Raw genomic sequence first — 21,081 nt, 5'->3', positions numbered from 1 at the left:
ACCTTCCATATAACCATAATACATTTACGTACACACAAGCTTACATTTTTCATAATCAAACTCCAATAAAAAACAGTATTTCCATGCACGAAGTTAAAAAACGGGATCAATCGTACAACCCAAAACACAATCAAAGAACCATCCCCCCCCTTCCCCCAAAACAAAAAAATACCCTACTCAGCATCCAAAGGCGCAACAGGCGGCTGATCATCAACCTGAATACCCCCGCGCTTCTTCTCATTACTATCCCAAAACGGCAGACGCCAGCCACCTTCACTCTCGGGCGTGGCAAGCCACAACCGCATGAGATGGCGACGGGGCGTGGGGGGCGCATGATCCATGTACGCCGTGCGGGCATGCAGCACGTGCGAATTGGCCAGGAACTGGATGTCGCCGACCTCGAGGACCATGTGCAGGCTGAGCCGGTTGCAGGTGGTTTCCAGCACCTCGAGGGCTTCGGTTTGTTTTGCGGAGAGTGGTGGAATGAGGCCTGCGTTTGAGAAGCGGGTGATGGAGCGGACGTAGTAGGGGTCCCATCTTTTTTTTTTCGCATCTGGTTAGTTTTCTTTCTTTGAGGGGAGGGGTGGTTGGGAAGGTAGGGCTGGAAATAGGAGGCTGGACAACGAACTTGGTATACACGCGCGGATGCTCCCCGCGTTCAAGATACACGACGCTGGTGCGGATCCACTCGTCCTCGCCGCGACTGGTCTCGCCCTTGCGGTCGAAGTACCAGATCGGTTCGGCCAGGGTTCGGAGAACGTCTGGCCGCTCGTGGGCGAGTGTGTTGTAGACGTGGTGCGAGGAGACGAGGTCTGATTCGCCGCCTTCTTTGGCGCGGTGGATGCAGAGTAACCCTACGATATCGGAGTCGTCTGAGTGGAAGAATTGTCTGTTGTGATTTTTATGTTAGGGCTTGGGCGCCGGGTCTGGGTCATGAGAGAGAGGGGACTGGGTTCGTGGGCGTTGCTGTAGGGAACTCACCTCGCGTTCGTCCGGTAGATGCGCACCGAGTCGATCTGCGTCGGATCCTCACCCAGGTCCTTGACGTGGCCCAGCACGTGGCCCCGGCTGTTCTGGCTGACGAAGTACCCTAAGTATGTGCCCAGGCCCATGTATGCGATCGCTGATTTGTGGTTGCCCCAGCGTTCTACGGGGAAGCCTTTAAAGAGGATGAAGCCTTTGCCGTTGAGGAGGTCGGCGCGGAGTTCTGTGAGGCGCTTGGAGAGGTTGGGGAGGGGGAAGTTGCTCTGCTTGGCGGTTAGTGAGTATATTAGGGGGACGGAAGTAGATACGGGTGGGATTGTGCATGCCTTGCTGATCCCCGTCATAGGGATCTTGTTGGCCAGGAAATTATCGGCCGCCGTGGACAGTTCCTCGATCTCCTCCGCAGTGAAGCGATGGGTCCATTTCTCCGGGTGCTCGCGATAGTCTTCAGGCTTCCAGACGGTCGGGCCGGTGATCTCTTTGGGGAACTTGTCGAAGGGGTGGATGTGTTCGTAGAGCGGGGGGTGTTGGCCGGTGGTTTTGAGGCCGTCGGGGAAAATGCCCAAGGGAATGGAAGTGGCTTGTTGGGTCAGTGCCATTGTGAAGTGTGTCTGGGATTGCGAATGCTGGCTTGGCTGATACTGTCTGATTGGTAGTCTCAGAGTACTAGGTCAAAGGGTGTTTCTCGACGAGCGAGGGGTGACATATATACCTCGTATCTACCCCTCTATTTCCCCTCCGCCCTGGCGCATCAGCCAAGCCATGGATCCGTCAGGGAGTGTGGTCCTGCACCGGATGATCGCTGAGCACCAAGCAGTTGCAAGGAGTGGAGTGGATGGTGTGCCTGACCGTGAACTGAGAAGTTGGTTATGATTGAACCAGTGGCACGGCGTGTGGGCGGGCGATCGCGAAAGCCGTGGACCGATGGCGCAATCTCCGGTGGTGATGTTGTGTACTCCTGTCTGCACTCCATGTACAGTACATGGTCAATAACGTTATCACTCTCGGGCGAGAAGATGCATCGGCCGGGGCATTGGCAATAATGTAACTGTAGTAACAGCAAGTCGAGATGTGATGTTGGACAAAGTCGCGATAGATTCAGACTTGTCTATTCGGGAAGGTGCTTACACGATCTCGTGCAGTTTCCCTATATGATTATCTTTGCTTCTCTCACAAATCACTTAGCTACTCTTAGATTCAAGTAGATTTCGTGCCATTCTATGTCAAACTCTCTCGTTTCTTGGAGAGAAAGGTGCTTATAGCCATTTGAAAAAAAAAGGTGACTGTCAGTCTGCCCAGCTGACGTAGAAAGCCCAGTGCTCGAAGCCCTGTCTCGGACACGCACAGCCGACACATAACCTGAGTCCGCGACATTCGCCTCACGCTCCATCTTGCATGAGAGGAGAGTACTAACTTTATACAGTATCTTCTATAACATCTGATTGAGCAGATATTTACTCATTGTCCTAGGATAAAGATTACACCCTGACTAGCGCGATGAATAGTTTGATTGGCTGAGTATAGACAGACGAGAGGCAGTATTCCATCATGGTATCCTCACCATCACTGACTAAGGCCTTAGAAATCCTTGCGTCATCGAACCTGGAGACTCTGTTCTTGGCCATAATGGGATATAGAGAAGGTATAGGATGGAATACAGGGTGAATTTAAGGAATTTGGCTATCATTGGCTCAGTTCTGGTTCATTATTCACCCAAAGAAAACTTCCTCGCTTGAATGGCTCCTATTGCCTGGTTGTTGTTTAAGTCTGTCTGGCGAGTCTTGTAACAGGTTAACGGGTCTTGTCGTCTCTATGGCTCTCTAGAGTAGGGCCAAATAATTCTTCAGTAGGGTGCCAAAGTTGCCTGCAAGACGGTAGAGAGGAGGACACCCAAGCATCAAGAAGCAAGCCCCGAAATATGCAACTGTGCCTCTTCGCAGCCACAAAGCATAAGCTGTGGCTTCGTGTGAACTGGACATTCTTGATGACCCTTCGTCGATTTTCCAATACTATTATGACTTCACCTTCAATAAGCATATAGTGGAATAAGAACAAGCTACTAATATTGCTTAGCGATTCGAGAATGGCTCATTCCAGACATATCATCAATCCCTCAGGACCGCCCTGTTTGTACCCCATGTTGAGGACTTCAGTCGCTCTCTTGGTCCCTTCCCTGGAAGCTGTCGTATTAATTGACATATCCGGATTCGAAATTCTTGGCTAAAAGAGATTCCGTATCATGATAGAGTTGCTATCTCCTTTCAAGCCGACGTAAGAAGTTGGACGATGGGCCAGGTCGCGTGAAATAGAACCGGCCCGGTCTCCATTGACAGAAGCGTAAGTTCACCAGGGCGGTTGTGCCCTCGAGTACAAGCCGGGATGTGGTTTCCATACTTCTTGGGGTCTTCAGAAGTATATCAGCTGAGTATGCACCGGAGTTGTTGGTCTGTGGCTGGTATAGCGAGGATTCGTAGTATACCTGGACAATTCCAGTGCTCATCTCCATGCAAAGGCTTCTATGTTTAGCCGGGGTGCTTTGCATGTATCAAAGCCGCAGCACCTCGATAGTAGCAAAGACACCCGCGGTGAACAGGAAGTAGATGAGGAACCTCCCCGCTTCTGGAATGGGTCAACTAGAACAGTTCATGAGCTCCTTCCTGTAGAGGTGGCTATTCTGCTTTCCGAACTGTAGCCATGCTCCCCGTTCTTGGCCATCCACTACCTCAAGCTCGGCCTAGATTCAAGGCCTGCCGCAAGATCATAAAGCTCCTCCCGCATCTACATGTTCATGATTCAAACCCGTCAGAAGACTGAGCTTTCAAAGCCAGGACTCGAGCTAAAAACTTCACTGGTACAAGTCGGTCAGGCACCACTTGCTTCTTGATATTTTGCGGTGAAGCTCCCCGAAATTATGTTTAAAACAACCTTGTGTGAGAAAGACCGAATTTGCAGGAGGCACAGGGATGACCATAGAGTACCTGGGCGGTATCACCGCGGATGTGCCCGCGGATTGATCGTATTGCGGCGATAGCGGCTTGCGTACTAGACACGAGGTAGCTTACCACTTGACGTGGGACAGTCGGTCAATCCGAGCGAGGCTCATCTCATTGGCCGGCAGTCCAGCGCCCCATGTTGCCTGCCCTGGACTCGACCGCGCTGCTCTCGAGGGGCTCTGCACTGCGCGCAGCTCCGCCGGTGGACCAATCCATCGCTGGATCCTGCAGGACGCGACTGCGCGCGCTGCAGCGCTTGCTGCCGGTCTCATGGTGGGCGATTAGACCTGTCAAACTGTTGAACTTCCGGATACAGTAGGGGCAACTGTTAGCAGTGTGGACTCGTGGACCCTAGATGAGAAGCTCGCTAAATACGACCTAAACCTCTCCTAAGCGACCTTGTGCAGTCCGGTGGAGCCATAGCGTTCAGTGCCGAGAGAGTAGATCTTTCCAACAAGGCCAAGCTCAACTTAAGCTTCCTTAATACCGCTCTTAGCAACCCGCGACGAGTGGTTGTGGCAGACATTTTTGAAGATCTGACCTGGACCATGTGTCGGCGGTCACAGTAACCTCGACATATTAAACTCAGTCTCGTGTGTTGGGAAGGCAGTAACCATGGCGTAGTCGGCTGCTGGTAGTAAAGGATCAGACTCATATTGTCTATACAGAAAATCGAACAATGGTGCGAGTTCTGTTTCCCGGGGGCCGATACCATGTAGCTCAGGCGAGGAACATTGTTGCTCGCTGCTACTCGCTGCATCGACGGCAAATCAACTTCAACATAACAATAACAATACCATTAGTCAAAAGATATACGAACACGGAGCTAGAAAGGTACGTACAGCCATGTCGTGCGTTGTGCCACAGAAAGTCTCTCTTGGCCAGTGTGCACTGCTCTCGTGTAAACACCGGATTACCCAATCATGACTCGCCAGTCGTTTCCATGGATATCCATAGACTGGACTTGCGCCTGGCTGGTAATATCCGCTCCCCTCGCGGCACGACGGTTTCCAGATATCTTAGAGGGTAATCGCCAATAGCAGTGTGAGTGCCACCAGGGGGTATTGTAGCAGGCTCCCGGAATAGCTTTTAAATCACCCTGGAAATGATTCGGATTCTAAGTCCATCTATCGTAGTCGAATGCATATCTTTTTAACTTGAAGCCTGAGTTGCCAGATCGCCCATTATAGAAACTTCGACGTCTTTCCAAGTAGGATATTGTCGTACGGACCTCTTGGCAGGTAAAATCGCATGAAGGCACTTGTTGCACCTCTGCCCAGTTCCTGCGCTGATACAGTCGCGGAACACCCTCCCGGAGGAGAGGTTGCGACAGTATCTACACACCTGGTCGGGCAGCGGCATCCAGCCAGCTCTAGTCACAAGGATGCCCTCGCGGAGCTGGGCAGGTCCAGTAACCAAACGTCCGGGGGTCGTGGGGCCGTCTATAAATTCTGCATGTGCAGATTGTACAGCACCACACCGGACTGGATAGAATTAACATCGCGGGGGTTAGGGCCACGCCGCAGGAGGCCAGGCGGCGGCAGGCAGCGGCTGCCAAATTAGCCGTGATACACCCGTAAGAGGCTGAAGAAGAATTCCCAGAACAGCGGAGGCGTAAGCCCCAGCGCCCAGCTCTCGCTATCGTCACCAGCCCCTGGATATACCCGCCCTCCGACATCTCGGCGCCGTGCACGCGCTTAGATGCGGAGCACAGCACGAAGAGACTATACTCCTCGAGCATGGGTGAAGGTAGTTATTGGCTTTGTCGGGGTAGGTTGCGTGCAAGAATTATAACCCTAGGATATGACGCATTCCTTGAATTTTCGAGCAGCATATCTTGGTAAAGTAAGATGAGATTGCGCAGAGATGCAATAACACTTGGAAAGTGTCCCGTGGACCAAGTCAATCGGATAAATATCACAAAAAACAATGTACATGCTGCAATAAACGTTAAGTCTGCGTCAACGCCTATGGACCGAGGTAGTCCATGTGTCGGCAGCTACGACAGCTACGACAGTGTCAACTCTCCTGTAAAGCGAAACAACGAACAGGAAAAAACGAACAAAATCAGCACCTCAAAGGGCAACCACAACGAGAAAAGTGACCCAAGCGCGGGCACAGGAATATTGGCGGCAGCGACGTCAGTGTCGTCGTTTATCGGCGGCGGCGACATCCGCAGACTGACCTCCCAACGGGCTGAATTCTGCAACTCGCGGAAGAGGTCCATGAGCAGTCCGCCATATTTATTGCCCACGATACCGTTGCTGAGATAGTGCTTCCGAGAAGCCTGAAGTATGTCAAGCAAATCCCTCCGGGATTTACCAGCCGGGTGGTAAAGGTGAAGTATTATCAGTTGACCATACCCGGATACCTTCGTCTCGAGGACTCCAAATTTCTTCAATAGGCCAGAAATCCATGTGAATAGTCTCTCTAGTATCAATGTAATCGCGTCCAGCCTCTAGCCGAAGTGTCCTCAATGTACTGGAGGACGGAAGAAGAGCCTAGCAAAAGCTCGGGACACTGAACCTGACAGTAGAGAGAGCGGGTGGTAATGTCAAGTACGACTTCGAAATGTTCCGAAAAATGGCACACTGCTAGGTATACCAAGAGACCGTGATGGCGGTAAACATTGCGAACACTTTCAGGACAGCGTACGAAGCATGACATTCACTAGAAGCTTATTCAGGCCAAGTTCCTTACCCACTGCAGATACTTCAACCCCTTAAATGGCAGGAGGATAGAAACGAAGGGCGAGAGACCTGGTATCTATCTATAAGGCTCACCAGGTGTAATGGTTCTTCTCCTGTTTCAAGGAAATGTTTCTTCCACTCGCGCTTTTTTTCTTGCACGACCTGCGATGGTTTTGTAGCTGCTGATTAGTTCTCCGAATTGGTCGCAGCAAGCCCTGTGTCTCATGACCTTGTGGTATGTTTCATGTATGATCAGAAATGCTTGTAAATGCTGCTGATAAAGTCTCGCGTTAATCGAGATATGGGCCTGCATCAAGAAGTGCTCTCTAGGTGGTAGCACATCAATGGCGGTCTGTTTCCGCATCTGCTTGACCACCCTTGAGCTGCATTTAGTCTGACTGGACGCCATCGATAATGCATGCGTACAAAGTTCTTGTATCTACTGACAGATCATTAGGCCATCAGTATTAAATCACTCTGACAGCCACTCCCGATACACTGCCACTCCGGAGTGAGGTCTTTAGGAACCATTCCGCGCCCCCAGTTGCACCTGGTTATGCTTCTTCTGCTTTCTACTTCCAGTAGTTGTGCCTTGCCTTTTTGAAAGTTAGTGTTGGCTAATTGTAATGACTCCAAAATCAGCGTCACCATCTTTACCATGTATGACCTGATTGTCTCTGTCCGCGACTTCGAATCATAAATGCGAACCACAACAGGTGAGCGTGGTTTATCCGGAGGCTGTAACACCAGGGTTCTCAAGGTTCCAAGGAACCAGAGGGCGTAGCCTTTCGAAATATCGATTTGATCTTCTAGCGGTTAAATTCCCTTTGAAGCAGGTACTTTAATACCCCGTGTCTGATAGTCCCATGAATCGCGATTCCCTGCAGCTGCTTGTTTCTCCTCTCCTTGACGAGGAGCATCCATCGAAGGTATATCAGATGAATCTGCAGGAGGAATCGCGGCTGCAGAGTAATGGCAGAGCTAACGAGATGATTCCGCACGGGTGCTTCCAAACACAATTTGTGCCGTGGACCTCACAAAGATAGGATAGAAATAGTGGCTGATAATAATCATCCACGCTGCAGGCATAATAGCTTTGAAGAAAGAGGTACATTTCATTCCAACAATGTGCGTACCTGGGTTTTCTACTAAAATCAAGAAATTAGTATCAGGTTAGCCCCGAAGGGCAACCCTGCATATAATGTCAGCCTAGAACAAAGAATGGCGCGCGTAAGGCGTGGTTGCAGGCGCCGGCATGGCGAATATTGGCAACTTTGGCGGCGACAAAACCAGTTCATCATCGTCGCGGCGCTCGATAGAAAACCTGGCCATGGCCGCGCTTCCGCCCAGGACATAGTAACCTGCACAACAGGGAAAGTAGATGACGTTATCTCGAACGCTATGTATAGTCGGGTTTGATGGTCCCCGTTCTTTCCTGATATCCCCGCGCACGTCGAAGTCATAAGAATACATCAGTGCTCGCTTGCTTGCCTTAACCTCCTTGACACAGCAGTATACCTTCTTTAGGGGTAAGATTTGGCCGTATGCCACTCGATACAACCAAACGAGCCCTTCCTAGTAAATATTGCTTCGTATTTGCTAACTTCATCAATTGGCAAATACTTGGCAACAAAATATACCCATGCATCTGGGAGCTGTGTTTTATATGGTGACCAGGCGACTAGCACCACATGCCACATCTCAGCTAGAATGGTCCATGGTTTCCACGCTGCCCGTTAAAATCCATCTTGATGGTTTTTTTTTTGCCCTTCGGTGTCTTTTTTGGTGAACCACAGTCATCGGTTGAGCTTCCAACGAGCTGCATTCTGCTACTCACGAAACGCCCGAACGCGCCCTCTAGGGGGGTCTTTGATGCAGTGTAACAGAGTACGCATCGGAGCCCGTAGCTAGATGAGGTGGTACTTAGGCTCTGGAAGAGGAGCCACGCAAAACACCCACGTGCAGGGCAGCAGGAAAGTTCAAAATCGCAGCCTCGCAGATAGTGTTGCGACAAGCTGGGCTCAATGTACGCGAAAACCTAACAGCGGCAAGTCATGCTAGAGAGAGTGTACTTGGCCGCATTCTCCATATTATCGCGGCGCTTCAATATGGAACAAGTACAGATCCACGGAAGAGTTGCGTCACTGTAACATATCAGTCTCAGAGCAAGGGCAAGCAGCTTATCTCAGAGGGATAAATCTATAACGTTATTCCAGCCTCCCAATACCCAACAAGAAAACTTGCGCGAATCTCCGCGCTATGTCCCATTAAGATGCTGCTGCATTTGTATGCAATGACGTGCGCGGTAGTGTTCGACGCAGCAGCTGGAGCTCATTGAGTACGGCCGATTTGCTGGCTGCGATTTCTCACTTATTTGCAATTGCTTCAACCAGTCGGTAATAACCTCAAGGAGTTCGTTCTGCTTGGCAATCATCTCATTGAGTTGCCCCTCCCGCGATTTCGTGCCGTTGGTAATCTCTTCATCAGGCTTGACTGGTTTTTCTTCGCAAGAGCAGACCATCTCAATGGCCTCTGGCAATGTCATAGAGTGTACTGTCTGTTGCAGTACGTACCCGTGACAAACCTGTAGCGGGTTGAAAATTCCAGTCTTATGAACAACGACAAATGAGAGTTGTCCTCTGGCACCAGATGTCATGCGTGATAGCAAGGGAGATAGGGACGGGAGCCACAGTCCAGACCTGAACAGGCGCACCGGTTTCGAAGCCGGACCGAGTGTTGGTGTTGAGATTGTATCTTAGCGTGGAAGATGCGGTGCGAGTGTCGTCGAAGTAGAGACGAGTGCTGGGCTTGCAATTTTTGTCCAAAGCTTGCCGAGTATGCCGCCATTATGCGCCTCTCTGCATACTATTCGCATTCCCACCCATTCTGAGATATGAGACATCTTAGAACCATATCATTTGACTCAAGGATAATTACTCACAAGCATTATCTCCTCTCGCGCATGGTTATCCGGACTGTGTTCAATGGTTTGAAAGACAATTCTCACCCCATTCGTCTATTTGCATCGTGATGCCGGAAGCAATAGAAGAACGGAGGATATGCAGCTTCTCCACGATCCTGTCAGGTATATTGAATTTAAATCCATGACAGAGCTGAAAAGCACCAGTACGATTGGAAGCCTGTGAGTGGGAAGGCTACTAGACTTACCATCAGACGACCACAGGTACTTTCCGCAAACGCAGTGCTACTGGTATCATTGCCCTTGCGCTTTCCAGAGGGTGGATTGTCCAGCTGCGGGTCGGTATCTAAGTTGCATTTCGCCCTCACAATTTCAAAATACCTCGGTCGAGAGTGCGTGGTTCAAATTCCTCAGTGTCATTCTAGACGGATGGCAAGCATTCACAGCCTTATCTTGAGGTCATCGGGAGGAGGGGCCAGTTCAGGACAGGAGCATATGACCACTGGAGGTAGATCGTCCTCCGCTTCGGCGGTGTTCCCGAATAACAATCTCGTGTTGCTAGTTGCGAACACTTTCAACGCTCTCGATCATTCCTTTCACCCATGTCGTGGGCCCATCGTCTGCACGGTCGGAGAGGGACAGCAGTCCGCAGTAGTACCGATGTCTTCACCGGATAGGAAGATTGTGCTCCTGTGGTTACTCCTCTCTCGGCTCTGGGCTGTATGATCTTCTCATGAGGTAGTAAGGCTGGCAGCTGTCTGATCATCCGCTGCTAACATGTCGACCTCCCAATGCTCGAGAGGGATTCCTGAGACTTGTTCGTCAACGGCATCGAATATCTTCTTCTAAAACGACGTAGCGAGATGGCTCGAGTTGATAGCTTGTACCTGAAGATGAGCATATAGTATAGTATGGCCAGGAGACATGACTATGGATCTATGGGTAGAAAGATGGTGAAAGAAGAAGAGGGATGAAAGGATCAAGATCTTGGATGGGGGGAGGATAGGAAGGAAGATGGAGATATTGGTGAAGAAAGAAAGGTAGTTGGTGGCGGCGGTAGTGGTGGAGGAAGAGGTAGAGAGTTGATGAAGGATGAGGTTGAGGAAGGTGGTTTGTGGGAGGTGGAAGAGGAGCTGAAATAGTGGAGAAGGATCAAGAGAAGGTGACAGAGTTACTTGGAGGTAATTGACAACCAACAATTTATAATGACGATGGAATAATTCACCTGTCAGCAGTGCAGAACAATAAGCACAGAGGTAATATGAATATGATAGAATGCAGTGAATCAGAATAAGGCTGCTTGAGTGATAGATTGTGAATATCGGACAAGGACGCTACTCGTGCTTATGAGGGAATAAAACTCAAATCATCCAATTATTTAGCATTATTCCAAAGAAGGCTTGCCGTGCCAGGGTAGATGAGCACGATTAGGACCCTATATTACAAAAACTATGATTGCAGATTGAAAGCCATAGACAAAACCCGAGACTCATGAATCATTACCAACCTGGACATGAAGATCATTCGTTTCAATATCACAGCCAAAGTTATGCTTGGCCTCCATCTCCGCGGCAATCTGCTCCAGAGACTTGTTGTTACCTTGTGAGTCCCGAGTATCTGGAATCCACAGTGTAGTAATGAGGCCCATGAGCATGAAGAAAGAGAGACTTGACGCTTGTTAGAACGCCCCTGTTCATCGGAGAAAGGGAGATGACATACCAGAGAAGAGCGTAACCCAGCCAATCTGGCACATTGTGCCAATTTGCACCGTTTCCGAAATCCACATAACCCAAGAAGCATTGTGCGAGGATTGAGCCCAATTTCCCTGAGGCGGCAGAAATACCATGGCAGGTGCCGCGGAACCGGGTTGGGAAGACCTCGGCGGGGACCTGTAGAATGTCAGCAACACTACTTGTAAACTTACTCAGTCTAGACGTAAGCCAGATGATCAGCATATAGAGAGCGACATACAATATACGTGGTAGTATTCGGTCCTGATTAATCGTTAGCAGGGGGTCTGTAAAAATTCATGCATACAATTTACCAAAGTTGAAAAATATCTGCGTCAGCACGTAGAGTACGACAAGAGCCGATGAGTCCCCATGCTCGCTCAGGTAACGGAAGGCTGCACCGATGATCACATTAAGAATGAAAAGCCAGCAGAACCCCAGGAGCTGCAGATTTCGCCTGCCGATTCGATCAACTGTCATTACGGCGATGATGCTGCCGACAATAGCACCAGACGAGACGACCACAATGCTCTGGTACGAGACCCGAAGGAGATACTGGTATTTGCCTGCTGGCTGAATGTTCTTGCCGTACCAGATGGTGTTGATAATCTCCGCATTCATCAAGCCCAAGCCGTAGAAGGGCAAATCGAGACAGAACCAGCACAAAGACGTGGCAACCAGAGTGCGAAGGTTGTGACCTTGTTTGAGGAAAAGCTTGAAGTCCTTCCACAGGTTGGCACGAGAGTGGGCAACGTTCTCACTGGTTATAGAGCCCGAATCGCGGGATATGACCGGTGAGATAGTGCCGTCTTCGCGTGTATGGGTCTGTGTTAGGGAGATAGAATCTCGTTCTAGGCTTGACATTGATGTGGCCGGTAGCTCTGTCGAGCGATAGAATTGAGAAACATCGGCGGCTGCCTGAAGGCTGTTGTTCATCACATCCGCAGTAAACCGCGGAGACTCGATGATCGTCATCCGGAACCAGATGGCAACGAAAGCGGGCACTGCCCCAAGCCCGACAATATATCTCCACATTTTGTCCATATCTCGAACACAGGAGCCCGTACATTCCAGGCTGTTCGGATCATTCGGGAAATCAGATAAGTTGCTTTGGAAGCCAGCTACGACGATAAGCGTAACCACAGCGGCGGCCGCTTCACCCAATGACTGACAGAGGAACACAACCGCCAGCATGCGACCTCTTATGCGTGTAGGGGCAAGCCTGCAAGTTGATCAGCTTCGGCCAGTTACACGAAGAACGATGAACCGTACTCTGAGCAGATCACCGCTGATAATGGATAGTCAGCCCCAACCCCAACCCCCATGAAGAACCTCCAGAACAGCAGAACTCCGATCATAGACATGGAGTCTTTCCCAGACGACGCCATCGACATACCCAGAGTGCTAAAGATGAGGATGATGAGCTCCCATCCGTACATCTTACGGCGGCCCCAGATGTCAGCTGCAACACCGAAAAGAATTTGGCCCACCAGTGCACCTCCCAAGGTCGCAATGGCTAGGGCCACACTGTAGTTGTGCAGAATATCGGACCGAAGCTTTATGTCGTTCCAGTAGACCGCACTGAGCATCGGAACGACCATGTTGACAGAGAAGATCTACAAAATCAGCGACGGCCTCAGATCCGAGTTAGAACAAACCTACACAATAGGCATCTGCGAAAAAACCGGTTCCGGCCACGACGACTATCCAAAGCCATTCTCTTCGTCTGGCATTCTCTAACCGGCTGATAATGAAATTGCGTCTTTGAGCTGGCTAGGAGCAGGTCAACAGAAGAATCAAGTCAGTTTAGTTGCGACCAACTATGAAATGTAACCTACCGCATGATGTTGGAAGTCGTCATAGGTTTCCCACGGGTTCAGGTACAATTTGACTTGGGGCAGAAGGCCCATGTTGATCGATCACACTAGTACTACCGGCGAGTTTGATTGGCTCGATCTCGATTTCGTGCCCCAGATGGCTATCACCTTCCAAGTTCCACTAAGACTGGAAGGCCGGATTAAAACGACCTCCTTCAAACCGTAGAGACGAACTTTTCACTCAAAGGCCGAAGTCTAGCAGGCCATCTCCTGAAGTTATATGAAGGACATGACTGCGAGGCCGCAAGGCTGACAGGAAGACTGTAGCCGCCTGGGTTGAACACTCAAGTTCCTTCTGCTTCATGTCACAGGTGCCGCTCGTATCCGGACGCACACGAAAGCCGACGGAAGGAAGTGCAATCCCGGGGGAGTGTGGCAGAAAGCATCCAGATCGTGTTGAGTTTGCTAAAAAGGACGATTTCTCTGCATGCCATGTTTGACTAGAACGTCTCTTCTCCGCACGTTCCTGACTAGGGCTTCTCGATTGGTGTAAGAGAGAAACTAGGCCGGTGCTAAAAGGCTCGTGCACCGCCACCACGAAAGCTCGCCCGATGAAGACATCCACAATGAAGCTCCCGGGAATGACCATGTGGTCAGGTTGCCAAGATTCAGAGCTCTTGGAACGGAAATTAATTCGACCTCCAGTCGGGGCAGTTTGCAGGGCGCACTCATCCTCAGGAAACCACTCATGCAGCGCGCCTGTAAGCCAGGCGACTCTGGGGCATGGCATGACTAGATAGAAGTGATGAATCTTCCATTCTAGCATGTCTTGTGCTTGTCATGTCAACTCAGCCTCGTTGCATTTGAGCTGGAAGTCCTTCTGACATGCTAGCGGCCGGGCTGCTGCCACGCCCCTGCAGTCCCATATCTGCTTACCCCCCATTTTCTTCCTTTTCTTCTGCTGTCCAAGACCATCTCATGCCTGCGGTATCTACACACGTCCATTTCTAAGCATATTTATCCCATTCAACAGGCGGCAGCGATGAGCTTCCCGCAGATTGGTCTGGGGGATGTCATGACAACTCTAACTACTGCCTGGACCATCTACAAAAATGTCAAGGAAGGTCCAGGGAGTGCTGCTGCCGACTTCAATTCGTTTCGTCAAGAATTCGGGGCCATCAAAGATTTGTTGGAGCAGATCCAACAGACAAAGCGATCGACCATCAAGGGAGAACGCGACCTAGGACTCTTCTACAACCAGACAATCGACGAATGCGCGGAATTTGTACACAAGCATCGACAGCTGGCACAGAATGAGACCACATCCGGCGGTCGTTGTAACAGTTTCGGCACGAAAGCATCCACTTTGTTTGAGAAGGCTACATGGCCTCTGGAGAGGGATGAGGCGGAGAGGCTCCGACGAAAGCTTGAGCGTTGCCTCAAGATTGCAACGTTGAAGTCGAGCCAGGAGACACGCGATGCAACGTTGGGCTTCATGAAGGCAACCGAGCACAATCAGTTGGAAAATATCGAGATGCTGAGGTCAATCAAGTATGCTTGTCCTACCGGTGGAGCGTGTTATATGACGAAAGACGCTAACAGTTGGAAGAACAATGACCTCGCAAATTTCCTTACTTCTAAGGCGATGTATGCTCGAAAACCCGGTTGAGACAGACCCCTTTGATGCTCATCATCCAAGTCACCGCGCAAGCCGATTGAAGCGAGCTCTTCTCGAATCGGAGCATGTGCTAAGTGCGATACCAGAGAACGACGATATACTAAGCCAGGTGGACAGTCAGAGATATCAAAAGGTTTTGGATCGCATCCGTGAGATATCTGAGCGACTGAGCAATCTCACTCGAAGACTTGACACTTATGAAGCACATGAGCTGGCTGTGGGGCATTCACCTGGCGGGCTCACATATGCGGTCGATGATGATAGCAGCCAGAAACCAAATGTTGCAGCTATGGTGCGCTTCCTTCACCAAGTAAGCGACGATGTGCGTGATGCGCTGGGTATGGTCGGGTATGGACATGATTTGGTGCCTAATCGTGAACTCGCTCCCAAGAACGAAGCTTCAGTCAAGGCACACCATTCGATCAACGAGACGGCCGAGGAGTGGGAGCAATTCCGACAATGGCTCGACTTCCAGCTCGTTCACGCTTTCAAGACCGACGCCTACGATCTGAAGCCGATTCACTCGCCCGGACTGCCGCTCCAGAGAACTAGTCCAAGCATATCACCATCTCCCGATGTTCGCACACCAGTGATGCCTATTTCTCGTCAGAGATCCGTGGAATCTGATTCGACGATTGGCTCTCCCCAATCCGTGATCTCATTGCCGATACCAGATAGAAAGCTTGCATTGACGAGCCATCCAGTGCATCTGTACGTACCCCACTCATGGCCTTCTTCCGTCTTCGACTCAAGGTCTCTGAAACTGACCGTCTTGTCGTTACAGGGAGTTTCCCGACCCGAATGTCTCGAGCCGGGTACTCTTCCGCCCTCTGTTGTGCAATGTCGTGGCATGCTTCAACATGCAAACGAACGAACCCGAAGCCATCGAAGCGATCGATATTCAAGGGGGAGTCAAGGTCACTCAAACGATCATCCGCGGATCATCTACGGTCAAGAGCTCGATGCTCCCTTATGTCCCCAGCCAACGAGTCCCTGCCGCCCAGCACGGACTCTGGTTTCAAGGCTCACACAAGACCAAGATTGAAGACCATCAAACAGTGGCCAGATACCACATTTCACCGATTTACCGATGCCACGACTCAAGCGGTATGGCAGATCTCTTTCAGAAGTCTTTCTCGCAGAACGACTAACCGTATGCAGATTTCGAATGCTTCCAAGAGATCCTCCTGCGAAGAAAAGTGGTTCTTAGCGTGGATGTGAGAAAGATATCCGTCAACGCGACCGACTGCCACGCCAACTCGGCAGAAACCATTCGTATACTTGAGGACCCAATCACGCAAGGTCTTTCGCTGTTGTACTTTGCTTCATTCCCGGGGACTTCTCGGCGAGCGAGGTTCACGGACGTTCCGAGTACGTTTACAGTCCAATGAGATTGTCGCAGCCAAGCTGACACATTCTAGTGAGCGACCTGGGGGCGCCACATGCCAAGTCCAAGCATATCAAATTCGCATTCCAGGGGGCGTCGCGCCGCAGCTCGATGGACAGCGGCACCAGTGTCCTCTCGCAGGAATCGAGGCACTCGACCTTCACAACGCGAGGATCGGACCAACGGACCAAATATCTTGAGCTGGAATTTTACGAGGATAAAGGTGTGCTTTCAGAGTTGGATCCGTTAATCTGGAGAAGTTGCGTGCTGACAGTTATGCAGACTGTACCTCATTCCTCCGGGTGCTCAAGAACGCCGAGGGCGATTGAACCAGCCGACTGTTCCTGAAGGATCAGCAAACCACCATCTTGAAACGGCGAGCAAGTAGCAGCCATACTGAATGAAGTCATAGACAAGCGAAACAGCATACTGTTCACCGGGCGATTTTCTCCACTTCGTGAAGCGAACCCCATATTCAGAGTCTCACCCTTTGAAATTCGGGACTTGGAGAGAAACAAGCTTTCGGAAGTTGGCAAGTTGGTGAGGGGGAACTCCCCCACTCCATCGGAAGCGTTCTTTCCTGCCGCAGTTGACCGCTTCCGATGACTGGCAAACAGGACAAACAGGGCAAATGGGACAAAGATCGGCTAGTGTCCGGCAGTTGAATGCGGGGTAGCCAATGGAGATGAGGAGAATCTCCATGTGCAAAAGAGGTTCAATGACTGCACCGGCAGTCTGTAAGGTCTGAGTCCGAGAATAGCTTGGAATGAGGACTCAGCTGCAAGTTCAGACTGTTACTCTGGAAGGCTAACTTTTTACTGTTGCTGTATAATTGTATACCACGACCTCAGAGAGTGTCAAATATATATACTTTCCAGTGAATAGTCGAGTCTGCATAGAATTCGAACCTTCAATGTGACTTGAATGCCCCAAGAAGCATGAACAATAGCACGAAGAACAAATGGAGCCATATTGCCATATATTGTAGTATGTTCTAGTCAAGACTATCAAACTTAAGACATCACCTCTATGGCTATCTCTAGTAGAGCAATCGCCACTGTCGAATCCAAATATGATGTCATTATACAACAAGATATCAACAACAACAGTCAAGCATACATGAGTGAACAAACCAAGTCTAACTCGCTGAAACACAAGATAAGGATCAAGTATGTACACTGCCGGACACTCCCTATACACCAGCATCATAACTTAACCACCCACCCATCCAAACCTTACCTCAAAGCGAAGCCCTCTCCCCACCCCCCAACCTCCTCCCCAACTCCTGCCTCGCCTCCTCCACCATCCGCGGAATATCCAAATCAGCAATCACCGCATTCCGGCGCACGATCTCCTCCTCGATCTTCCCGAAATCCCTCCCCACCCCCTCTGCCCGCCACTCATAGCAATCCCCGATAAACCGCGAGCTCCGCACCAACCACTGCGACCGCTCGCGCCGACTGGCGTCAAACGCCGCCAGCACCGCCTCGAGATCACGGTGGGATTGCACGCGCTCGTCCTGCAGCAAGCTGGCCAGCACCGCCGTGTCCTCGATGCAGAAGCCCGCACCCGCGCCGTGGTGCGGGGAGGTGGCGTGCGCCGCGTCGCCCGAGATCGCTACGCGGCCTTTGTGGTAGGTTGGGACTGGGTGGTCGTTTAGGTCGAAGATTGCCCACTTTTGTTTGTTGGTTAGTTTATTGGGGTTGTTGTGTTTGAGTAGCGTGTGGCTGGGTGAAGAATTGAGGGATAAGAGGGGATGGGGGCAAAACGTACCACGCTGAGGTCGGACTCGGTCAGCTTCAACAGATTGATCACGTTCGGTCCGTAGCCTTCGAAATCGCGCAGGGCTTCCTCGCGCGTGCTTTCGCGCGTCAGCCGCGGGTAGTCGGCCCAGTCGTCTGGGTTGGTGTGGAAGGCGACGATGTTTAGCGTTTTGCCGCCGTTGACGGGAAAGGTGAGCATGTGGCCTCCTGGGCCCATCTGGTAGGTAACGTGTTAGGATATTTGGGAGAGAGGGATGGGGGTGGAGGGGGTGGTTAAGGAAGACTGGGAGGGAGAGACGTACATGCATGCACGAGTTGGAGGCCAGCTCCTCGCCGATGGCCGCGACGGCCTTCTCCATCGGCACCAGGCCGCGGTAGGCGTACTTATGCGTATACGAGGGCTTCGCGGCCGGGTGGTCAGCGCCCAGGATGATCTGGCGCACCTGCGATTTGATACCGTCGCAGCCGATCACCACGTCGGCCTCTTCCTCGGACCCGTCGGCGAACTTCAGGATCAGCTTGCCGTCGCGGATGCGCTCCTGGACGTCCTCCAGCCGGCGGTGGAACCGGCAGATCTCCTTGGGCACCAGCTTGATCAGCTCGTCCAGGAAGTGCGCGCGGTGCACTCCATTCTGACCCAGGCTGTTGGTGATGGTGAACTCGATGTCCTGCCGGCGGTCGCCGTGGGCCTCGTTCGGCCCCTTGTTGTAGCCGTCCAGGTAGTCGAACCACACCTTCTGCTTGCTTGACCACAGGTTGCGCGTGCAGACTTTCTCGAATGCGCTGTAGATCCCGTCGTGGCAGTAATTCATCGCTTGCACTGCGTTGGGGCTGAATGAGACGCCCGCGCCTACTTCGGAGAACGCGTGCGCTTGCTCGTAGATGGTCACGGAGATGTTGCGGTGGTGCAGGGCGATGGCGAGCGTTACGCCCGCGATGCCGCCGCCGATGATGGCGACGTGGAAGTCTTTCTTGGGTGAGGCCATGGGGTCGTGCAGTAGGGTGATTGGTGGTGAGATGTTGTTGCTGTTATATAGTAGGATGGTTGGTTTGATGGCTGGTTTGATGGTGTCACCACTACGAACGGCCCTTTTATTTACGAGGTCAAACTGCCTACGACTCCCTCCCCTTAACTATGTCATCGTGGACGAAGCGTGGAGGTCGGATCTGGCCCAGCGAGGGTCGGTTCCAGAATTCTGGGCACTCGAGCCCCATCGGATGATCCCCGTGGAGCTTCGGACAAGGTTAGGCGGCACCTACGCTGCGTAGCCGATGCTCTGATGAGGGGGAATATAGCAGGAGCCACTATACCAGTCAAGAACGTCGGCCACAGAGATAGGACGACCGGTCCTATCACCGCAGGCATAGATCTCGTGGACATGATGACCGCACGCGCTGCCTCACCCATGGACGGGATGTAGCCGACGTTTCCGGGGGATTTCCGCATCCGACAGGGGTTGCCTTTTCGGTGCTTGTGCTATGTCTCCAACATGCGAGCCTCACGGCGTGATTTACTACACGTTTCGTTGAACGTGCTGGAGCAGGGACCTGTCGGATACGCGTTGTTTGAAAAAGCCGTTGACACTTGACGTTATGCAGCCCTGCAGCGTGGTCGTGAGCCGGGGACATCAGGGCACATCGGATATCGACGTCATCGAGACGGTGTCACAAAGTACCAGAATCATCATGCTTGGGGGTTCTTGTTCGGCCCTTTTCTCTGGCAAGAACGTGCCGATATGTAACTTGTAAGGGACCCCTCATTGCTGTTGTTGGTCATCGACTGTATGTACTTAAACCCCGACCTCTGTGGTGTAACAACTGGGCGCATTGCCGACAACCGAAACAGGGAATAAGCGTCTACAGTCTGGTTTGTATAAAGGCTGACTGCGCATTCCGACTTCATTCAGTGTAGTCACTACCCCGGATTGACAGTCCCCATGGCCAAGACTGCCGCTAAGCCCATGGGTGAATCCCTTGGAATCCTTTCGTTACTCCTCGTGACCGCTAAGAAGGGAAGTGTGTCTTGGCAACGCTGAAATTTGATGAGAGTGAAGTGGTTGTACGGGTAAGCAAGAGTGCCAATACGGCAATACGGGCCTCGCAGCTAGCCGAGACCGAGTGGAGAAAGCACATTCTTATCGCCCGAGTCAGTTCTGCTTGCCAGTGGATAAAAAGTCTCTTAAAGTCCCCAAAGTCTGGCGCACTGATTGGATACCAGCTGGTTTCCTCCATCAAATTGCCCCGCCAATCAGGCTGCTTTTCCCAGCTGCACCTTGCCTCGAGAGGCAACTGACCAGCTCAGGCTGCCCGGCCGGCCTGCCTGCAGTGCCTGCAGTGCCTGTCTGCCATTTCAAGAAGGTCAGCACCGTGGAATTTTCTGCGCCACCGCATATGCAGGTTGCTCCGCTGGAAGTACAGTCCAGTGAACACTGTACAGTACTTGCTTGCTTGCTTGCTGCTGGCTGGTGGTGGTAACAATGCATGGCATCCCTGCGAGGAGAATCGTCCTGCACACAACTCCAGAAATCATAGAATCGCATTCGCTACGTTTCATGCAAGGGATTGGGAGATCCAGTAGAACCTCATCCGACGACCATGCAAACCAGCTGCCTTTCCAATCCAATTCCACCTTATCCACCCGCCAAAGCTCGGTAATGCTCTCATTTAGCGGCGATCAGTGCGCCCCTCACCCGATGCTTTTTTTGTGCGGGCTGACAATCGCACTGTCTTTCCAATAATAGCCTGTTCCTCCGCACGTCCAATGTGAAACTCTGGATTTTCAAGGTTGGAGTTGGTGTCGGTGAGGAAATTTTGACGTTTGCTGGGAGCGTTGTATTTATAGCATGTGAGCATGGTTGAGCAGCGGAGGACCACAAGAGACCTGCTCTGTCAAAGCTAAGCAAGCTCCCCCCTTCTCCTCATTATCTCCTCATCTCCTCGATATCAGAGCCGATTAGCCGCGGGGTTCAACTGTGCTAGGTGTCGAGCTGTGATCGGACTAAGGCAAGACCGACCACCAACACCCGGGGATTATCCAGTGATCAAATGGAGCAAAGTCTGTCTCTTTGTCTCTGTGTGCCAGAACGAAACAATATAAGTACTAGGTACTATCCCAACTG

General features: G+C 51.4%; 7 protein-coding genes across 7 annotated transcripts; 2 read left to right on the top strand and 5 right to left on the bottom strand.

The window, feature by feature from the left end:
• Positions 1 to 173: 173 nt before the first annotated feature.
• BO97DRAFT_475068 (TauD/TfdA family dioxygenase) lies at positions 174 to 1,622 on the bottom strand (the record flags this gene model as incomplete). Its single annotated transcript, XM_025700378.1, has 4 exons — positions 1,311 to 1,622; positions 982 to 1,247; positions 629 to 889; positions 174 to 537 (listed from the first exon to the last, which is right to left on the bottom strand). Exons 1-4 carry the CDS (start codon positions 1,581 to 1,583, stop codon positions 174 to 176), a joined length of 1,164 nt encoding a protein of 387 aa, XP_025555383.1. The 5' UTR covers positions 1,584 to 1,622.
• A 2,466-nt stretch (positions 1,623 to 4,088) lies between these two features.
• Positions 4,089 to 5,718, bottom strand: BO97DRAFT_420539 (uncharacterized protein; the record flags this gene model as incomplete). Its single annotated transcript, XM_025696664.1, has 2 exons — positions 4,089 to 4,272; positions 5,477 to 5,718. 2 exons carry the CDS (start codon positions 5,716 to 5,718, stop codon positions 4,089 to 4,091), a joined length of 426 nt encoding a protein of 141 aa, XP_025555382.1.
• A 3,206-nt stretch (positions 5,719 to 8,924) lies between these two features.
• On the bottom strand, positions 8,925 to 9,514 carry BO97DRAFT_410638 (uncharacterized protein; the record flags this gene model as incomplete). Its single annotated transcript, XM_025696140.1, has 3 exons — positions 8,925 to 9,199; positions 9,241 to 9,251; positions 9,381 to 9,514. The coding sequence occupies 3 exons, from the start codon at positions 9,512 to 9,514 to the stop codon at positions 8,925 to 8,927; spliced, it is 420 nt and encodes a 139-aa protein (XP_025555381.1).
• Positions 9,515 to 11,094: 1,580 nt separating this feature from the next.
• Positions 11,095 to 13,227, bottom strand: BO97DRAFT_360904 (inorganic phosphate transporter; the record flags this gene model as incomplete). Its single annotated transcript, XM_025692383.1, has 7 exons — positions 11,095 to 11,254; positions 11,307 to 11,476; positions 11,559 to 11,581; positions 11,632 to 12,539; positions 12,590 to 12,933; positions 12,980 to 13,090; positions 13,156 to 13,227. Coding segments are annotated over 7 exons (1,788 nt in total), but the record flags the coding sequence as incomplete, so codon positions are not given.
• A 949-nt stretch (positions 13,228 to 14,176) lies between these two features.
• On the top strand, positions 14,177 to 16,528 carry BO97DRAFT_382496 (uncharacterized protein; the record flags this gene model as incomplete). The annotated part of the gene is made up of 6 exons (XM_025693304.1): positions 14,177 to 14,685; positions 14,744 to 15,523; positions 15,597 to 15,919; positions 15,974 to 16,183; positions 16,234 to 16,422; positions 16,482 to 16,528. The coding sequence occupies 6 exons, from the start codon at positions 14,177 to 14,179 to the stop codon at positions 16,526 to 16,528; spliced, it is 2,058 nt and encodes a 685-aa protein (XP_025555379.1).
• Positions 16,529 to 17,439: 911 nt separating this feature from the next.
• On the bottom strand, positions 17,440 to 19,131 carry BO97DRAFT_455740 (FAD-dependent oxidoreductase; the record flags this gene model as incomplete). Its single annotated transcript, XM_025699143.1, has 3 exons — positions 18,265 to 19,131; positions 17,973 to 18,179; positions 17,440 to 17,874 (listed from the first exon to the last, which is right to left on the bottom strand). The coding sequence occupies exons 1-3, from the start codon at positions 18,946 to 18,948 to the stop codon at positions 17,440 to 17,442; spliced, it is 1,326 nt and encodes a 441-aa protein (XP_025555378.1). The 5' UTR covers positions 18,949 to 19,131.
• BO97DRAFT_402680 (uncharacterized protein) lies at positions 18,987 to 19,236 on the top strand. The gene has a single exon (XM_025694563.1). The coding sequence runs from the start codon at positions 19,004 to 19,006 to the stop codon at positions 19,229 to 19,231; it is 228 nt and encodes a 75-aa protein (XP_025555377.1). The 5' UTR covers positions 18,987 to 19,003; the 3' UTR covers positions 19,232 to 19,236.
• Positions 19,237 to 21,081: the final 1,845 nt, after the last annotated feature.

This window comes from Aspergillus homomorphus (genome assembly GCF_003184865.1).
Source record: "Aspergillus homomorphus CBS 101889 unplaced genomic scaffold BO97scaffold_3, whole genome shotgun sequence".
In the NCBI taxonomy this organism is placed as follows: Eukaryota; Fungi; Ascomycota; class Eurotiomycetes; order Eurotiales; family Aspergillaceae; genus Aspergillus; species Aspergillus homomorphus.
The sequence above is the reverse complement of the archived record's forward strand: the minus strand, read 5'-3'. Positions and strand labels throughout refer to the sequence as shown.